We start from the raw sequence: 19,444 nt of genomic DNA, 5'->3' as shown, positions 1-19,444 counted from the left end.
TTCAGGTTGTAACTGACACAGAAGTTGGACTGCTATATGACTAAAATACTAGAAGAGTATTAATAATCTATGATAAAGGACGGCCCCTCACCTACACGTTTTATGTCCAATCCCCAATAAAAAGGATAATTCTCTTTCACTCTTGCCTTTCTACTAGTATAAAAACCAAGTAGGGCACATTTTAGCTGTGGATCCTTCTTCAAGCAAAGAGGTTGTTACTTTGGGACTTAGTGACACCAAGAGCCATTGAATTAAGGAAAAAGTGCCTGAACATTAGCCCTCAGATTACTGCTGCTGCAGAATGCTGCATTGTAGATGCAGGACAGCCAGAGACATCCAGAGTCTGCAAACGAAAAACATCTTTCTTAAGAAAGAGAACCAATAACATTGGCTAATATGGGATTAGAAGAGGAGGTTGGGTGGACAGCAGTTGGGAATAGTGTTGAGAAAAGTGTTGAGAAAGCAGGAAATGTGTTTCATGCACAAGATGAACTTGAAAAGGGCATGACAGGGCAATGGAGAGAAACTCGATGAAGATGGGAGTTCAAGGCCAGGAAAAGGGGAGGATCTAAAGGAATTTTAACCTGATAGGTGAGGGAAGGGATGGAGGCATCTGATCAGTTGGTTTTGATATTTGTGACAGATCCATGAGCAACTTGCACTTATTGTTAGGGGGAGACTGAAAAGAAATTTTAGAAAACTGTTTGCAATATACCAAAGAAGCTGGGCATTGCCTCTGCATTCCAGGATGATCCTAAAATCATGAGCAGCTTTAGCAAATATGAGCAAGACCCAATAACACTAAATGGTCAAGCTAGATTTGGCAGTTGATTGTTAAACCACTTGTCTGTCTTTCAAATGAGTCCCTTGATCTTTCAAAACTAGAAATGAGGGCTACACTAGTAGAAAGGCAAGGGTGAGAGAATTATCCTTTTAACTGGGGATTGGACATAAAAGGTGTAGGGGAGGGGCTGTCCTTTATCATAGATTATTAATTAATCCTGTTTCAACGTAGCACTAAATCAAAAATACTTTGCCCCTAGCTGATTTCTCAGTTAAATGTATGTATGCTAATTGGAGTTTGCGATTTGGTTTCCAGTGGTAAAAAATTTGACTTGTTTCAGGCCTTCCTTGGTTGGTTTAAAACTCCCCCCTCAAACCTGACCCAAAAGAGACCCTCCAGCAGTTGACAAAGAAATCTTGTGATCCACATACAACACTGTATTGTTGAAAAGCCAGTGACTGGTTCGTCCAAAAGCTTTTTACTGTGTAAACCACTGGTGTTCAAACCCTTTTTGCTGAAATGCCCCTTTTCAAATGGATTCAATGGCATGAACTCAAAAATTACTGTACCTCAATCATCACTGGCTGTCCCTCAATTCAAAGACAACATTTCCTCAGGCTTGCAATTTTCTACCATGGGTCTTAGTGTGACTCAACAAGCCAATTCTTTATACTCTTATCTTTGGCATGTGGCAGTGTTTTCTTCCTTTTCTGTCCTTCTTGGTCACCAGTCTGCCTCATCATTATGGTGCTTGGACTCTAAGCAGGATTCAGTTTGATTGAAGTTTTCACCATAGTAAATGTTTGGTAGCAAACTCCACCCAATCATTAACGTCAATGCTGCTGCACTTCAAGGAGAGCTTCAGCATGTTTTGGAAACACTTATTTCTTCCTGTGGACTGTTGGCCATTTCAAAGTTGAGAAAACACAACTTAGAGATGGAGATGCTTTTCAGCCATCGAAACATCACTGCAGTTTACTTTGCAGGAATTTTACCTGATGCTTGTGGAACCAGTTTCATGAAAGACACTCATGTTTGTTTGAATGTCCTCCCATTAAATTCAGAGGATGTGGCAAAATGCAGCACAGGCATGATGGGAAAATGGGTTCCTTGTGCACCATAACAATTGTGAATTTCGATATTGCTTTTGTGTGTTACTAATACACAGTTTGGTCTCACTGCAATATAGGAGAGTGGTGCTGACAACTGGTCTGTACACTGCGGCATCTGTTGTCTCTCAAAGATCACCATTGTCAAACATGCGATGGCATCGTTTGTATAATGCTGAGTTGGTGCATCTGATCCAGTGACTCTAAGTCAATGGTTGTCTTTTGACAGAGATAACTGCCCAGGTATAAACTATGCTTGACAAATTCCACATTCTCTCCTTCAACAAGTATGGGATGTCGAACTTTGGCTGATTCGGCTCCTTGACAACATAAACTTATGAAAACTCTGCTTGTAAAAAGAGTGCTTTACTAATGCTTGTAAGAAAACAGGTATTTCTTTACAAATATCAGTCAGCGGGCTACACCGGCTCCTCACTGCATTGTGACTATTCTTCATAAGAGCATAATTGAGAGAGCAGGAGCCTGCGGAGTGAACACTAGAGGTGCAGAGGGATAATGAAAAGCACGAAGGAATCACAGCACTCTTCTAGTTGCTGTTCACTCATTTAACCTTGAAAATGGCACCCTGAACTGTTGTCCATCTTCCCAATCTGTCAGTAGGCCCTGTATTATAGGCCTCATGGAAGGGGCCTCCAGACCTCAGTTTGAGAACCACCAGTATAGACACCTGACTAAGAAATATATTCCCCAAATATTAATTTTGACTTAATCCATTACAAAAAAATTCTGTAACTCCATAAGTATTTCTGTGAGAATCTTTTCAGATTTTACTCTGTGTCATATCCCACATTTAACTAAACCTGACTTAACAATATGACCTGACAGTGTGGATATAGAGAATGTGGTGGTAAGTGCACGTGATCTCTTGTATAAATAAGGGGAATTGCTAGCTCAAGTCTTCTTATCTGACTGACAGCATGCATGGTGTGCTGCCTTTGCTTACCAGGTCATGTTAATAGATTAATCTGGTTATTATGCCACCAGCATTAGACAAAAGTGTTAGATTACCTGAATTGCAACAAAACCTATAAAAGAAGTGGAAGTGCAGTAATGTAAATAATACAAACATTGAATATGATATGTTGGCAAACAACACAAAAACATTTTATAGCCCTTAGGTAAGGCTTGTGTGCGAAATTAACAATACCTATGCACATGCAATTACAACATTTTCAGCATACTACCTTTTCACAGGAATGTCACCAGTCTGCTCGTCCACATAGTCTCTTTTAAGCTCTTCTGGGACATCACTGTCACTATCGTAGTCTTGATAAACACTTTTCTCCAACTCATCAGATTCATACTGTCGACAGAAATGATTCTCAGTTCAATTACTCAGAACTACCAATTCAGCTAATGAAGTATCAACAAGAATGTGCTGGTTAAATTAAGATTGCACATGCTGTACTTGAAAACTTTGAGGTGCATGAGATTTGAACATTTCAAGGCTGCCTTTTCAATCTAGGATAAACTGAAGGGGGTCACGTGACAATTTCTGAAGACTTCTTGGCAGTAAGCTTCGATGATTCGATTACTGGAATTAAAGATGGCTCAGATATTCCTGGGAAGAAAGTTGTAGTGGGCTTATACATGGAGATGATGGCAACAGCTTGAGTGCTAAATTGATACGCTGTGAAGTCATAGAAAAATGTTGCAAATCTAAGATTGTAAATAGTTGTGCTTTAAACTGTTTTGTACTTGAAAGAGACTTGGGCTCTGAAGGTTAACTATTTGGCATTTCTATCTTGATACAAGGCCTATCTGATTCAAATTTCCACAGAGATAGGCTTGGAACAAGTAGGATCTGTTTTTTTCCCTGAAAACTCTCAGACAAGATTAGTCTCCCAGAATCTGGGAGGCAAGAGCATCCATAAGCAGCAAGACATTGTGGTTTATAACACATTACTGGGAATTAGAGCTCATGCTTGGATTGAAAACACCAAAATTCATGAGGAGTTAAAACAAGGCAGGATGATTTGCCTGGTTTGTACTGGAAGAAAAATCTAAAAAAAAAACCCCACTGTGAAATACAGTTACGATCAAAAATTCGCAGGATGAAAAAGTAATAGAATAGAGATAACTTTGGAGCTGAAATCACCTTGGACTGATTCTAGGAGAACTAAACGTTAACTTAAAAGGAGAGTGTAAAGTATGCGAAATGTGCTTCCAGTTGTACTGAAAAGACAAGTGGAATGTTCTGTTATATGATTTAAATTTTATGTTGCTTCCAGAGATATTTAGTCAGTAGTGCTTTTTGTATGTTGTTTCTGTAAAAGCCTTAAAAGGTAACATCTTGTCCAGTCATCTTTTCAGCTATTAACTAGATGTTCAAATTTATTTTTCTGTTTTAGATGTTATCGTTCCTTACAGAGATCGTAATGAAATCAATGTTATCCATGCAAGAGAAGGAAATGAAGCTAACAAAAATTCAAACAACGTTTCACTAGCTGGAGCTTAAATATACCATTAGTTCGCCTGTGGGAACTGTGTTCAGCTCTAGATTGATTCATCAGATGAAAATACTCTCCTCAAAACGGTACAAGAATGGATTTGGTGATTCTGACCATTGGCCATCCCAGTGCCGGGAACAAAATTGCTTGCATTCAATCACCAACAAGTGATCTTACCAAATAAAATGAAAACACTAATTATGTTTGAAGTTGAAAATAAACCTTTACAACAGCAAATGGACATGGTCATACCCCATTAGCAGCAAGAACATCTTCTGTTTCATCATCTTTGATGTCTGCCTGGTGTTCAAATGGATTTCCACCATTTTGATACTGGTCAAATAGAGATCCCGTTGTTGCTGATGTTGTTGTATATTGCTTGCTGGGTGACATAGAAGGGGAACGTGACTGCCGCATAAATTTAAACTCCTACAAGCAATAGATTTATATTAAAATCATTCAAATACAGTAGGATTTAGGACTAATGATAGCAAAAGCACTGCATTTCAATCAAAGCAAATAGGTCAGGATACAATTCTACGGAATGTATGATCAATGAAGCAAAACTTATTGTAACTTGTTGCACTGGTAGCCACATGCAATGCTTGTGGAATATCTATCATGCTCAGTACAGCACAGTCCTGAGCTGTTAATCTGTTATTTTCTTGACTTTGAAGCTCTGTGCTCTTAGACATTCCTCAAAAAAGGGCAAAATCCCACAGCTCGATGACATAGCATTTTAAAGCAGTCAAGACAATTATAATCAATAAGTGGATTATTGTATATTCGGAATTATCCACAGACCCAACAATGAATGATTGCAACTCACCTATACGGAAAGAGCTTAACAATGCTAGCATTGTATTTTGTGCAACTAAGTAAGCAATCAGATAACTATGAACCGAACTTTATACAGTATGAGACTAGCATCTTTGAAATGATTATAATCGTTTTTTCACAAAGGTTATGGAAAACTCTGATTCTGTTTCTGCCTAACTTACCAAGATGAGAGTACACTGATCATTACATAATGCTGTTTCACATCAGACTCTCCATGATGAAAAGTGAAAAATAATCAATACGGGTTTTAGGGTAATCCGAAGTACGTACCAACAATTAGACGATCAACGTACAGTTAGAGGATATGAACGTGTTATATGACTGGACAATGTAATTATGTGCATTAGTTTCAATATGATTGGATAATATAGTCACGTGCGCTAAACTCGAATGTACACTACATGAACCTGGTTGGACAGAGATGTGAACGAACAAATGTGGAACCTTTTGATTGGGAATTAATTGTAAAATAGTTCATTGGAAGCTTGTTATCTGTAAAGTAAAGTAAAGTAGAGTAGAAAAACTTGGTTCTTGTAATCAATATTTGAGCTGTACTGCATTTTCTGGATGCGAACACCTCCCATGCACATACGAATAAATTTTAAACCAAGGAACCGATGTCTCATCTGGTCTAAGAGGAAGTAAATATTAACAATCACAACTTCAATGGGATGAAGAGAGTATAATTGTAATTGATATTTTAGAAAGACAGACTTTGAAATAATGAAGAAGCAGTGAATATACAAGTAATGTATTTTTAAATGCACTATCCAGGAATTCCTGGATAAAAGTACAAGAGCAAGAATAAATTCATGTAACAATAGGAGATTGAACATCATAATAAGAGTGCCCCCTCAAAGTCTGTTTAAGGACAGGAAGATTGTTTGTCAAGTATACTGTTAATCAAGAATAAACACTGAGATAATGATTGTAATGTATTTGAAAACCATAACTACATCTAAACAAAAAGTTGCATGACTTTTCAGTGGTGCAACAGTATTCAATTACTGTAAAAAGGTACACATCTCAATCACATTGTTTAGAAAATGTCATTGATTGCATTTGAAATAAAGGACTGTTTTCCTACTAGGAAGGGGAGAATCTTCAGGATAAGTGTAATTATTAATGAAGATGAAATAAATATTGAAGATAATCAAAAGGAATAAAGCTTAGAGATCAAGTGGGCTGCAGACAACGAGGATCTTTGAACTAAGATCTAAATAGGTAGCAACAAAGGGCTTACATTACAATGTGAATCACAAAACTTCAAACCAAACACAAAGCTAGGAGCCAATCATTGTGCATGTGGGAATCATAAATGAAATGTGGTGAAATAAATTAAACTTATGAGTAATTTTCTGCCTTTACAGAGGAGACAGTTTCAGTACAATCCAGGTATAATTTCATAAGGAGAAAGGCAGCACAATTAAATGCAGAGTTTCCTGAATTACAAATGTGTGTACACATGAAGCAGATGACAGATGTCAAATGCTAATATAATTGAAAACAGTCTTCATATCAAAGGTTCAGGGACAAGTGGAAAACAAACCAGAGAAGCAAATAAAATTTGAAAAGAGACTTGCTAAGAGAAAACAGAACTCAAAAGTTTTCTTTGGTCTGACAAATAGTAAAAAGTTAGTAAAAGGAAAGATGGGGACAACTGAAGGGCATGAAGGAAATTGATAAAGGGAGAAAACAAGATACCAAACGGAGTCTTTAACATAGAAGATGATGTTTCCCAAGTTATAGTGAAGGAAGAGTTAGTTGAAAGACTGCATGAGCTAAACATTGATACGAAGACAGTATTAGATAGGCTTGCTGCACCTAAAATTAATAAATCACCAGAAGTGATGCATCCAAGGATAATGAAGAATGTGATATTGGAAACTGCAGAGACACTTGGCATAATCCACCGACCTTCTTTTCATAAAGGGTTGGTGCCGTGGGACTGGAGATTTGAAAATGTTACACCTTTGTCTTAAAAAGGGCACCAGAATTCTTATGAACACAGCTGACAGCAATACTGGACATGTCAGATCCCAGAGTAAAACCTGAATTGATGACGGCAGTTCTTTTTGCACCTTGGTTACTGTGGTGGTCAATCATTGAACATATTCACACAAGACCACCAATACACTGTTAATAAAAGAACATAAATTTATTACACAATAGAAAAAACTATATATGGACAAGTCGGAAAGGTCTCATCATAAATAGCAAAAACAAAGATTGAACATTTTACCTCGTAAGATCCTTTACTGACATTAACCCTAGTTAAGTGTCACTCCTTCCAACCCTCTAATTTCTTGCTCAATGAGGTTGTAGGTGTCATCTTTAGGCAACTTTCTGCATATTTGCCAGATTATTAATTGAGACACAGGCAAATTCATTGCATTTTTCTGACATGGACTATTTGGAGGCTGCTAAACCAGCACATCTGATTCTATGGTTCTTTCTTCTAATCTGAACCTAGTTTTGGCCTCTGGTCTCTATCTGTAAATTGTAAATGCTCAACTTCATAAAACTTCAGCAATTACCTCACCAGATGGCTTGCCGAGTCATTTAGCTTGAGTCATGTGATTTATAAGGAAGGCTGTTTTGACCCAATGGTAAAAGCGATGAATTTCTGACCCTTAAGAAACCACTTTCACAGAACTAAGGACTAAAACCCAAAAACCCATTTACCGTTAGTTTAGAACCCAAGCTTCAAAATAAAAACCACATATTATATGCTTTTATCACAGGATATGCCTAGCAATTACTGACCAATTAGTTTAATATCAGCAGCTGGAAAACATTCAGAAACTATAATTGAGGACAAACAATTTGCTTGGACAAAGGAAATCCAGCATGGATTTGTTAAGGGTAAATTTAGTCAACTTGCTTGATTCAGTGTTTTTTGATGACGCAATGGAAAGGCTTGATGTGAGTGATGCAGTTGATATAATGTACAAGGACTTCCAAAAGATATTCAATAAATTGTCAGATAACATGCTTGTCAGCCAAAGTAGAGCCTGTGGAATCAAAGGGAAGTTACAGTATGGACACAAATTGCCCAAGTTACAGGAAACAAGAGAATAGCAGTCATTTTTTTTTTTTTAAAATGGAAGAAGTGGGTTTCTCAGGGGTTGATGTCAGCAGTAGTATGCAGTGGTACATAGTGGCATACAGAGACCAAGACTTGTGAGGGAGAGACAAATGTGGTGAGGCGAGCAATGGAGATGCGACTACCAGAAAGAGGAAGGATTAAGACCCAAGGATTCAGTGGCAAAATAAAATCAAAACAAGATTAGAAGAGTAGGTGACTGATAGGAGACAGAGATTGGCAATTAAATGGGAATTAAAATGGCAGAAGCTGAAAGAATTCCTTTGAGGATTTAACAAAGCTTGACAAACTCCATTTCTAATTGATCACTTACGTGCAATTGCAAAATACTGAAGTTTGATTTCACAGGACATAGTTCCCAAGTTTCATTTTCTAAAAACATTCGTAGCTCTTCAAGGCGTATTCTACAAAAAGAAGTTAACTGTAAATCCTCCGTGTCTGTGAAATCACAAATCCTGAATTCGCCAATCTGCACCAAAAACTCACAAAAATAAACATCCATGGGCAAAAATTGTGCATCCATGATTTTTAATCATTTTTTCATCATTTACAGGGAGACTCAGGAACAGAGCTCTTGCAGGTACAGAGGAATGAATGTAGTCTTTTAATTATAACAGTTTTATTTTGTACAAAAAATGGTTTAGGATGGTAAACACACTCGGGTTTATAAATTTCTCTTTTCCTTCTTTCCACCTAGCAATGTCAGCTTTAGAACACTTTGAAGCAGTTTTGAAAGTAAACTTCATAGCAGCTTCAACTTTTCCCTTCACAAAATTATCATGATTCATCACTTTAAAATCCACTAGCATTTACATTTCAAAACTGTACAAAATCATATCTGCGTTCACAGAATGGGAACAATTAGGAATGCAGTATAAAGTGCCTTTTTTTGGACCAAGCCCAAATGGAAGTAAAAGGCCTGGAAGTATCTTCACATTGGCACTCAAAGATGAGCAGCTATGGCACTAACGTGTTCAAAACATTCTAACGTTTTTAACACAAACATGTTGTGCATGTCTTTTCATTATTTTACATTTACCCACAGTCTTATGTGACTAAGTTTCCACCCACAACACTGTCCACAATCAACTCCTAAATTCAAGAATCCCCAAAATGTATTTGGGAGCCTCTCAAACATTGGTAGCTAGATTTTCAAGTGCAGCAAGAAGCAAATTTTTTTTCTCAAGTTGAAGTGAAATTTTTTTGAGTCTTTGTTAAAGCAGAGGTGACCTACTTATGTATTCTGTATTTTTTAAATGCATTTTTGTAGCAAAATTGAAAGCTCCCCAACATGGATTGCCTGATTTCCTGCTGGACCTTCTGGCACTAATGATCACACCGTTTTGAGTACAGGGACAATTCAGGACTTAAAAACAGAATCACAATCTAAAGGCTAGGTCCATGGAAAAAAGCCAGATTTTTTTTTTTAAAAAGTGAAGAGCCAAGAATTTTATTTGGACAGCTTTAAGTAATTCTGTGGATGGTAGAAATGATGATTTTGATGTAGATGTACTTCACGCTAATTTAAAAGTCTATTGTTTGAGTGGTTTTGTACTGCTGCTATTTTGGCTGTAGTACAAGGAGCAGCCTGATAGTCACGCAGTCCATCTTGGAGGGTGCTAGTTTGAGAAGTAGTTAATCTGCAGTTTAAACATTACCAAAAAACTGGAAGAACTGGGGATGCTAGAAATCTGAAACAGAAATAGAAATTGCTGGAAAATCTCAGCAGGTCTTGCAAAATCTGTGGAGAGAAAACAAAGTTAACTTTTCGGGTTCAGTGACTCATCCTCACAACTGATGGTAGCTAGACCTGAAACTTTAACTCTCTCTTCACAGATGCTGCTAGACCTGCTGAGATTTTCCAGCAATTTCTGTTTTTGTTTAAGTATTACATTTACTTCTGGGTGTCTAACATCAATAAGAATACATTAGCTTGGAGAAGGAGTAGCACAAATTCATCAGAACAACAGTCAAGGCTAAAAGCATTAAATTAAGGACATATCACACAGACTAGTCTGATATCCCTTAAACTAGTTAAGGGAGTGATATAATTCACGTGTTTGAAACAATTAAACAAATTGATAGACTAGACAGTGAGTAACAATTGCTTCCAGGAGGGAATAACCTTAAAATTAAAACTAAGCCATTCAAAGATGATGTTAACAAGTAGTACTTTGCCCAAAGTTAGTGAAAATCCAGCTTTTGTAAATAAAAACCGATGAAAGGCTAGATGAATTAAAAATTACAAAACTTTTCTGAAGTGATATAGAACCAAAGAGAGGAGCTAAGTAAATAGATCACCCATTTATGGCTGTTTTGCTGCAGAGTGACCTCTGGGCAGAAGGTCCAGGTTCAAGTCCCACCTGCCCTAGATGTCTGAACAGGTTGATTAACAATAACTATAGACCACCCATCATCGAGCAGATTAACAGAACAGGCATCAAGCATTGAAGGGCAAACTTTTCTTGTGTATTCTTCATAGGTGAAGTAACAGAGACAAGGGAGGTAGTATGAAAACTTATAGCATGCAAGGAGAAATAGTGTTGGCATGAAGATGAGAATGTATTTTAATTCAGGCAGGTGAGAGACCTGCTCCGTAGTAAGGAACCATTTCTTCGAGATTGGTGGGGGTGGGGAGGGCACTCTGGAATGACTTCAATAGCTGTCGTTAGGATTGGACTCCCAGGATTTTGACCTAACAACACAGTTCAAGCAAACTGCTCCCCAACATTGTAAAGGGCAATTAGGGTGAGGCAATTAAAGCTGGCCTAGCCAGCAACACCCACATTCACATTCAAGACCAAAATAGAAAGCATTCTTACAGAAGTAAATAACTTTTACCTGTGATAGCTTTTAAAATAATTCACACTTTGTTTTCGAATAGACTCCTGCAGCACCTCTGATTTACTGCCACAAAATTCTTCACCAACTTGCATCAATCTGGTTTGCAAACAAATAACAGTGAGATTTTAAATGAATTTAGTACATACAAATACACAGAATCAAAAAAAAACCAATGCTGGTTCTGTACAAGTATTGTCCAATACCTGCTAATAATGTCCAGTACAAAAATAAAATCGTCATACTTGAAACTGGATAAATCTGTTCCAAGCAAATATGTTTTTGCTTTTAATTGAACATCCTAGAGAACAAGAATACAACAATCAAAATCAGTACAAGAACTCAAAATTAAAATCATTAAGTTCATAATTTAAGAGATTAAAGTCAAAATCAAAGTACTAAAGCAAAATTAAATTTTATTGCTTGTAGAAAGACTTGTAGATTTTTGCGATGTTATTGGTCATACTCATGACAATATTAGACAGACATACCAGTTTCCCAAATCCCATAGCTAAATCAAAAATGAACTGCATCAAATGAGCATTACACTCCTATTCAAATCCATGCAATTGGTTCATTTTTAGCTTTCAGTTACGACCAAGATCCATTTGTAGATCAAGAATTTGTTTCTCTCAGCTTGAAATCTATTCAAGTTTCAGCATCCACTGCTATATAGAAAAGCGAATCCCTGTTGTTAACGACCCTAAAATAAGAAATTTCTCATCTCTGCCTTAGATAGGTAATTCCTTATTCTGAAATTATGCTTTTTATTTCTAGATTCCCCTCAAGGGGAAATACCATCTTAGTGCAAATCCTGTCAATTTTGTTCAGAATTTTATACGTTGGAAGAAAGTCATCTCTCAATGTTCTAAACCTCAACCAGCATTGGCTTAATCTGCACTCTTCCCCATTATCCCAGAAATCAATTTTACAAACCTTCAATGTTACATACCACTCTTTAAAGGATGAGACAAAAACTGTATGCAGTACTGTAAGTGTGGTCTCACACATGCTCTGCACAGTATAATCAAAGTTTCTACTTCAATATTACCATCCCCTTGTGATACAGGTCAACATTGCATTTGCCTTCCTGATTACTTGCTACACCAGCATATTAACTTGCTAGCCATGAATGACAACACCTAGATTCCCTTTATTGCACCTTTCTGTGGTCTCACTCTATTTAAATAATAATTTGGTTTTCTAATCTTCTTACCCTCGTGGGCAACCTAAAATTTTGTCACATGATATTCCATCCGCCAACTTCTGCCCACTCACCTAATTGATCTACATCCTTTATGATTTCAACTGATCCTCTTCACAACTGGCCTTTTCACCTACCTATAGGTCGTCATCAAATTAGTCGACGATACACGCTGCACTTCCAAATTATTGATTTAGATTGGAAATAGTTAAAGCCCCAGCAATGATTCCAGTGATATTCCACTAGTCATAATTTGCCAACTTGAAAATGATCCATTGATTGTAACTCTATTTCCAGTCAGCCAATTCTCTATACATGCTCATATACTAACCCCAGCTCTTAAAATAGTAAAGTAATGGAGATACTTATCATTCAAAGTTAGAATAGTGACAAATATTAGCTCAGTTTCTCTCTCTCCAAATGGTTTCAGAGCTGCTAAATTTCTCCTGCACCTTTTTTTTAAAATTTCAGATGTTCAGCATGTTGCTTTTCAGATGCCAAGAGCTCTTGTCTTATGTGGCACCTTATTGACTTTTCTAAATTCAGATACACTGGAACTAATGGTTCCCCTTTATCCACACTGCTCATTACATCCTCAAAGAACTAATAAATTTGTCAAACACAACTTTTTTCCTGTTGCGCTGACTTCTGCATGTGCCTCTTACATGCATAAGTGTGCAGTAACAGAGGCTCACTTGCACATTCTAGATCCAGTCATCTCAAATGACCATTTCTAACTATACAGCACAATACAAAATCATGTTTAAGTTGAAATGGAGAACTACCAGCATCACAGTTGTTTGTAGATTGAGATCCAAATATAATCATGATTATATAGAAAAAAAGCGCACTTACTTGCCATATTTGGTAATGTTGTAACACTACTTTGCAAATCTCACATTCAAGCTCTACACAAAAGCTAATTTACAGAAAAGGTTACATAGCAAAAAAGTGCGGAAGATTTCAAACCTGCAAGACTTTATGATAGAATGAACAAGAATCCTTTAATGAAGTACTGCAGTTCTAAAACAGCAAAATTCCCAGAGATATAAAATAGAAAACACCTGGTAGATTGAAAAATAAAGATCTTTCACCAAATGAGGCACAAACCTGCCAGATACGAGAAAGGCCATGTTCCAATTTCTTTTTCACATAACTTCGATTAAAGTTGGCATCATCCGTGGAAATTTCAGTACGGCCATCTGAATAAATAAAAAGCACATTTCTGCTAAATTCAATTTTTTTTCTTATATTAGGTGTACAGTTCTTAATTAATTTAATTCTTTTCGATGCATATCGCTGCTGTCATATGGCCTTTATTTCAAATCAACCACCAACTTTGTCAGAGCTAGGCTTTTTTTTTTCTGTGTTTACAGCACATGCCTGATTTTCGTCATGTTGTGAAACTATCCATCATATCAATATCTTATCAAAGCTGGTCAGTAACTAAATGGATGGGAAATAAATGGTATAAGATTAAAGAATTATAATTCATGCAAGTTATATATCTATCCAAGGACTATCATGAGATTTTAAAGTCACATTTGATTCCAAAAGGTGAGCAGCCTAATAAGTAATTCCATACTTCAGGCTGAACTTGGCATATGATTAAGAAACATGTTATACTGCTGGAAGAGAGGAATTGAAAGGGTATATAATCTTAATACAAAGATTATCTCAATTGACTTCTGTGTCTTTGTTAAAGCATGGGGAAAGAAAAAGATGGATTATTTGTGATGGCAGCCGCCAGTGACCCTGGTGGAAATGGAAACGTGCTGTAGACAGAGCTAAGTGGTTCCACTTCCATGAATAGGAGAATACTGCTCTTGCTCGATCACCACTTGTACGGGTGCATCATGACTTCAAGGAATGCAGTAGTTGAAACAAAAGGTCACTACCAATTCTTACTTCAGTAAATGCTATCTTGCCAACATTATACACATGCCAAGATCAAAAACTAATGTATCCCAAAATGTTGTGGGAAGTAAGAGAGGAAATTACAAGACCCCTTGCAGAAATATTTGCATCATTTGTAACTACAGGTGAGGAGCCTGATGACTGGGGGGTGGTTAATGTTGCACCTTTGTTTAGGAAAGGCTGTAAGGAGAAATCGGGGGAACTATAGCCCTGTGAATCTGACTTTGGTTATGGGTAAATTGTTAGAGGTGATTATAAAAGATAGGATTTATGGACATTTAGAGAGGCAAAAATTGATTAGGGATAGTCAGCATGTGTGAGGAAAATCTTGTCTCACAAACCTGATTGAGTTTTTTGAGGAAGTTACCAAAAAGGTTGATGGCAGACAGTAGATGCAGTTTATTTGGATTTCAGTAAAGCCTTTGACAAGGTTCCGCATGGGCAGCTAATTAGTAAAGTTAGGTCACATGGGATTCAGGGTGAGCTTGCCAATTGGGTACATAATTGGCTTGATGGCAGGAGACAGAAAGAAATGGTGGAGGGTTGTTTTATGGACTGGAAGCCTGTGACCAGAGGTGTTCCACAGGGATCGGTTCTGGTCCTCTTTTGTCATTTATATAAATGATTTGGATGGGAATATAGACAGCATGGTGAGTAAGTTTGCAGATGACACTAAAATTAGGGGCATAGTAGACAGTGAAGAAGATTTTCTAAGATTGCAAAGGAGTCTTGATCAAATGGGTCAATGGGCTGGAGAATGGCAGATGAAGTTCAATCTGGATAAATGCGAGGTATTGCATTTTGGTACAACAAGGATCGGGCTTATACAATCAATGGTAGGGCCTTGGGTAGTGTTGTAGAACAGGAGGACCAAGGGGTACAAGTAAATAATTCTTTACAGTTTGTGTCACATATAGACAGGATGGGTAGGAAGGCATTTGGTGTGCTTGCCTTCATTGCTCAGTCATCTGAGTATAGGAGTTGGGACGTTATGCTGAGGTTGCACAGGATATTGGTGAGGCCTCTTCTGGAATACTGTGTCCAGTTCTGGTTGCCCAGTTATAGGAAGGATATTATCAAGCTGGAGTGGGTTCAGAAGAGATTACCAGGATGTTACCATGTATGGAAAATTTGAATTATAAAGAAAGGCTAGATAGGCTGGGACCTTTCTCACAGGAGTGCAGGAGGGTGAGAGATGACCTGATGGAAGTTTATAAAATAAATAAAGGTATAGGTAGATTAATGTTAGTTGTCTTTCCCTAGTATGGGGGATTTCAAGACTAGGGGACACATTTTTAAGGTGAGTGGAGAGAGATTTAAAAAAGACATGAGGGAATTTTTTTTTTTTTTTTTTTACATAGAGGGTGGTTCACGCGTGGAATGAACGTCCTGAGAAAGTGGTGGATGCGGGTACAATTACAACATTTAAAAGACATTTGCATAAGTACACTAATAGGAAAAAAGTTTGGAGGGATATGGGTCAGGAGTAGGCAGGTGGGAGCAGTTTAGTTTGGGACTATGTTCAGCATGGACTTGTTGGACCGAAGGGTCTGTTTCTGTGCTCTATGACTTAGACATTACTCCCTAAATCATGTGTTCACCCCCTCTCCCCTTTCTCCCTTTTCACCTCAATACTTTCCAACTTTATTAGCATGTCGGTTATTGTTCAGTATTCATTCTATTGAAGACTTAAAAATCTTAAATGCCTCATTTTCCCATTGCAGATACTTTTAGTATCTTGTTTTATTTGTGTTTCATTTTGCTTATTCAAAAAACTCTGCAGAAATTCTGTCACTGGACATGAGCAGACTTGCCAACATCAGCGACATTGGATGCATTTATTGTTGTGCGATATAATCTTGTAATTCAGAGTTGACAGTATTTACAACTGAGGTAGGCTGACAGTCCAACAGAGCATATGTAATTCAGGTTTCTTCCCATATGATTAGGAAAGATGAAGACCTGATCTGGCATGGAATGGAATGTGCCTGAAAGTACCTGGCGAATGACAATGTTGAATTGGATCATGGAACAATGGTTTTGAAGATGAGTACGGTCAAGACTGACCTTTGTCAATATAATTTACATAGCGCTGTACTTGCAATTTAGAGCTACAGCTTACATTTGTCTTAACGCAATGAGGCCTGTTCTCTACATATATTAAAAAGAACTTCTTTTTATATGATGACCTTGATTACCTCAGTATCTCCAAAACAAATTTCTCGTGTAGTTAACTGGCTATGGAGCGTCACCACTTTTGCAATGTTGGAAACAAACCTGCAAACTAATGTGGATTAAAATTGCACCAAACAACAATGATATAAACAGTCAGATAATTGCCTGGAATTCCCAATTGGTAGAACCATTTCTGCAACATCAACTGGAGTTGCATGTCAGGACTACATGGAAACCCTGAGGTAGAAACTGAGGAAACTGACCAGGAAATTAAAATTTCTGATGGGCAATTCCCCTGCATTTGAAAGCTACTGAGAGAGTCCCTCAAAGTTGTGAATTTCCAAGGGTTTTGACTCACTTACTTACATGATATCCAACTCCCTCACCGACCCATCTGCCACCTTGTCCCCCTCACTTACCTTGCACACGTGCCTCTCTTTGGTAGCTGCAAAAGTGGTTTTGAGACCTATAAAAAATTTGATTCCTAAAATACAGCAGACAGTGCCATAAAAATAGAGCATGTCTTGGCAGCGCTGCTCTGGCACGGAATAGATTTTGACTCCATTTTCTCTGGCACAGTCTAAACTCGGAAGTCTGGCTGAAAAATGACTGACATCAGCCTTCCTGCTCCTATGATGCTGCTTGGCCTGCTGTGTTCATCCAACTCTACACCTTGTTATCTATGACATATAACTGGGCAATCTTAAAAAGAGGATTGCATTTGGTCAAATTCGCTCAAACAGTAATTTGAAAATCTGGGCCAATCAGTTTTAGCCATGATGATTGGCAGTGTGACATTGGATAATGGGAGAATTACCCTGACCATCTTCAAATATCACTACAGGATCTTTTAGATCTGAAAGACAACATTTCAATCAATACATCACTCCCTCTTTAACGTTAAACTCAGGGAAGCTATCACTAAAAAGTTAAGAAGTTGACAGACATGGAATCAATGTAATTGAATTTTTTTAACCTTCACCATCTTGTATTATTATAAAGGATTAATAAACTATTGTGGAAACCACAATCTTAAGTGTATGTTTTCAGGAAAAATGAATCTTTATACATGAAAATTAGCAAGAATGCCACCACTTGCTATAGAGGTGATTTTAGCAGTAAGTGCCATTGGAGGTAAATACTAATAGGATGAAAGTCACCTTTTCGAAAACCTTTTACTGTTTTGCCATATGGCTTTCACTAAACAACATAATTGTGCAATTAGGAGAAGTTAACAGTTCTTGTACTTTTAATGTTTTTAGCACAAATGTCATTCTAAGTCATATGCTGAAATATCTATTTTCCAGATTATGAAGAGACTACTGACTTAAGAAATTTTCTGCATCCTGACAACTGCATACCCACAATTCCTAGAACTTGGATGAAAGTTACCTGCCTCTCTATTGACTTCATGCCACAGATTTCTGTGGAGCTAGGAATCTAACAAAGAAAAATAGTATTGAAAAAAAAATCAATTTTTGCTTTCCTCTACTGTTTTCATTATGCTTTTCCAATACACAAGTGGAAACTGCCTTGCTCAGCCAGCGTAACAACTTGAATTTTGGTAACGGTATTTCTATTTGAGCATTAGGAAACCTCTGCTCATTACAAGAAGAAATTTCACAGACTACTTTGTGATTATATCACTTCAAAACATTATGCACCATGTTCTGTTGGCATAACAATTCAAAACTTAAAACATCAGTTGATCAAAGTAAGCTGTTTGATGTGTTACATTATAAACTTATTTATTTGCTGTTTCATTCCACCCCCTACCAGCAGCTGGGACAGACTCTTCATTGTCACGTTCATCATGCCACGACATGGTCCGATAGTAGCTTAGCATGACTTCCCACAGAGCTTTGCAGAGGTCGGATAGGCATGGGATGTAGCTGTCCGGAGTAATATGCTGTCGGAAACAATAGAGTTGGGAAACAATAAAGTTGAGAAACATTGCACAGAACTAATTGGATATTATAAATATATAAGATCTAAGTATGGTCTCCTATTTAGCTGCTGAGCATACACTTAGAGAGAAATGTGTTTCTCTCTACCCTTCTGTTCAAGCTTATTTGCATATCAAACAAAATCCGCAACAGTAGAATGTGGAGGTTTTTACCCCAGCACTCACAACTCTATTTTAACACAACGTCTCAAGAATTAAGGGCAATATTTATAGCCATAGCATTCCCAGATTTTCAGTACTAAGTGACCGATTAAAAGCCTTGCAACAAAGGTCTGTACTTGACCCACGACAGGATCAAATCCAACCAGCATCAGAACATCTGATGCATAAATGTGACAATATTGCAAGCCGCAAGACCACAAAACCAAACTGGATAGAGAAAGATTTTTCATGACTTCCAGTCTAAGACTGAGTGAGGTACAGGAAATCAAAACAGTAGTGAAATGTTGGATTTGGAATCGAGGGAAGAAATAACATGAGCGCAGAAAAGTTAAGGCAATATGACCAGAGAGACTGTACTTTACAGGAATATACAAAAACAAAGTGGACAGCAAAATGCTAGACTAGGCAGATGACCTAATGCAAAGATCTAAGCCCTTTGGATGCCATAAAAGAAGAGAATGAGGTGAAGGGACACAGCTTTAACAAGTTAATTCTATTATTGGGGATTCATATTCACCTATTCTAATATAAAAGGGGAATGCACTCAAGATCACAGTCACAGGGAACACAGATTTTGGAAGGCTGTAAGAAACTATCAAGATAAAGGAACCAAGACCAATGAAAGAATTGCAACATAAGGATGGGAATTTTATATATTGAGGTTTCAGTGTGCTAGGAGCGAGGTAATATAATTAGCAAGGACCGGAATAATGGATGAGTGGTATTTTGTGTGCACTTAGAAAAAAGCCACATGATTCCATACGTGCTCAAGTTTATGGAAGGTGGAAGATGAAAATTCATCCAAGTGAACACTGAAATGGTCAAGTCTGGAGATAGCAAAAGCCTGCATGGATGGGTATGGTGGGGAG

The 19,444-nt window shown here is 37.5% G+C and overlaps 1 protein-coding gene across 2 annotated transcripts in view; it reads right to left on the bottom strand.

The window, feature by feature from the left end:
• Positions 1-19,444, bottom strand: part of vps50 (VPS50 EARP/GARPII complex subunit) — a 158,481-nt gene that overhangs the window by 51,494 nt on the left and 87,543 nt on the right. For both annotated transcript variants that reach the window (XM_048610923.1, XM_048610918.1), the window contains 7 exons: positions 18,224-18,356; positions 13,466-13,557; positions 11,358-11,452; positions 11,152-11,250; positions 8,624-8,714; positions 4,617-4,793; positions 3,099-3,217 (listed from right to left, as the gene is read on the bottom strand). In XM_048610923.1, the coding sequence (XP_048466880.1) occupies positions 3,099-3,217; positions 4,617-4,793; positions 8,624-8,714; positions 11,152-11,250; positions 11,358-11,452; positions 13,466-13,557; positions 18,224-18,356 (806 nt within the window). The remainder of the gene's footprint in view (positions 1-3,098; positions 3,218-4,616; positions 4,794-8,623; positions 8,715-11,151; positions 11,251-11,357; positions 11,453-13,465; positions 13,558-18,223; positions 18,357-19,444) is intronic.

The sequence above is a fragment of the Rhincodon typus genome, chromosome 2 (genome assembly GCF_021869965.1).
Source record: "Rhincodon typus isolate 14 chromosome 2, sRhiTyp1.1, whole genome shotgun sequence".
NCBI lineage: Eukaryota > Metazoa > Chordata > Chondrichthyes > Orectolobiformes > Rhincodontidae > Rhincodon > Rhincodon typus.
This window is presented reverse-complemented; position numbering and strand designations above follow the sequence as displayed.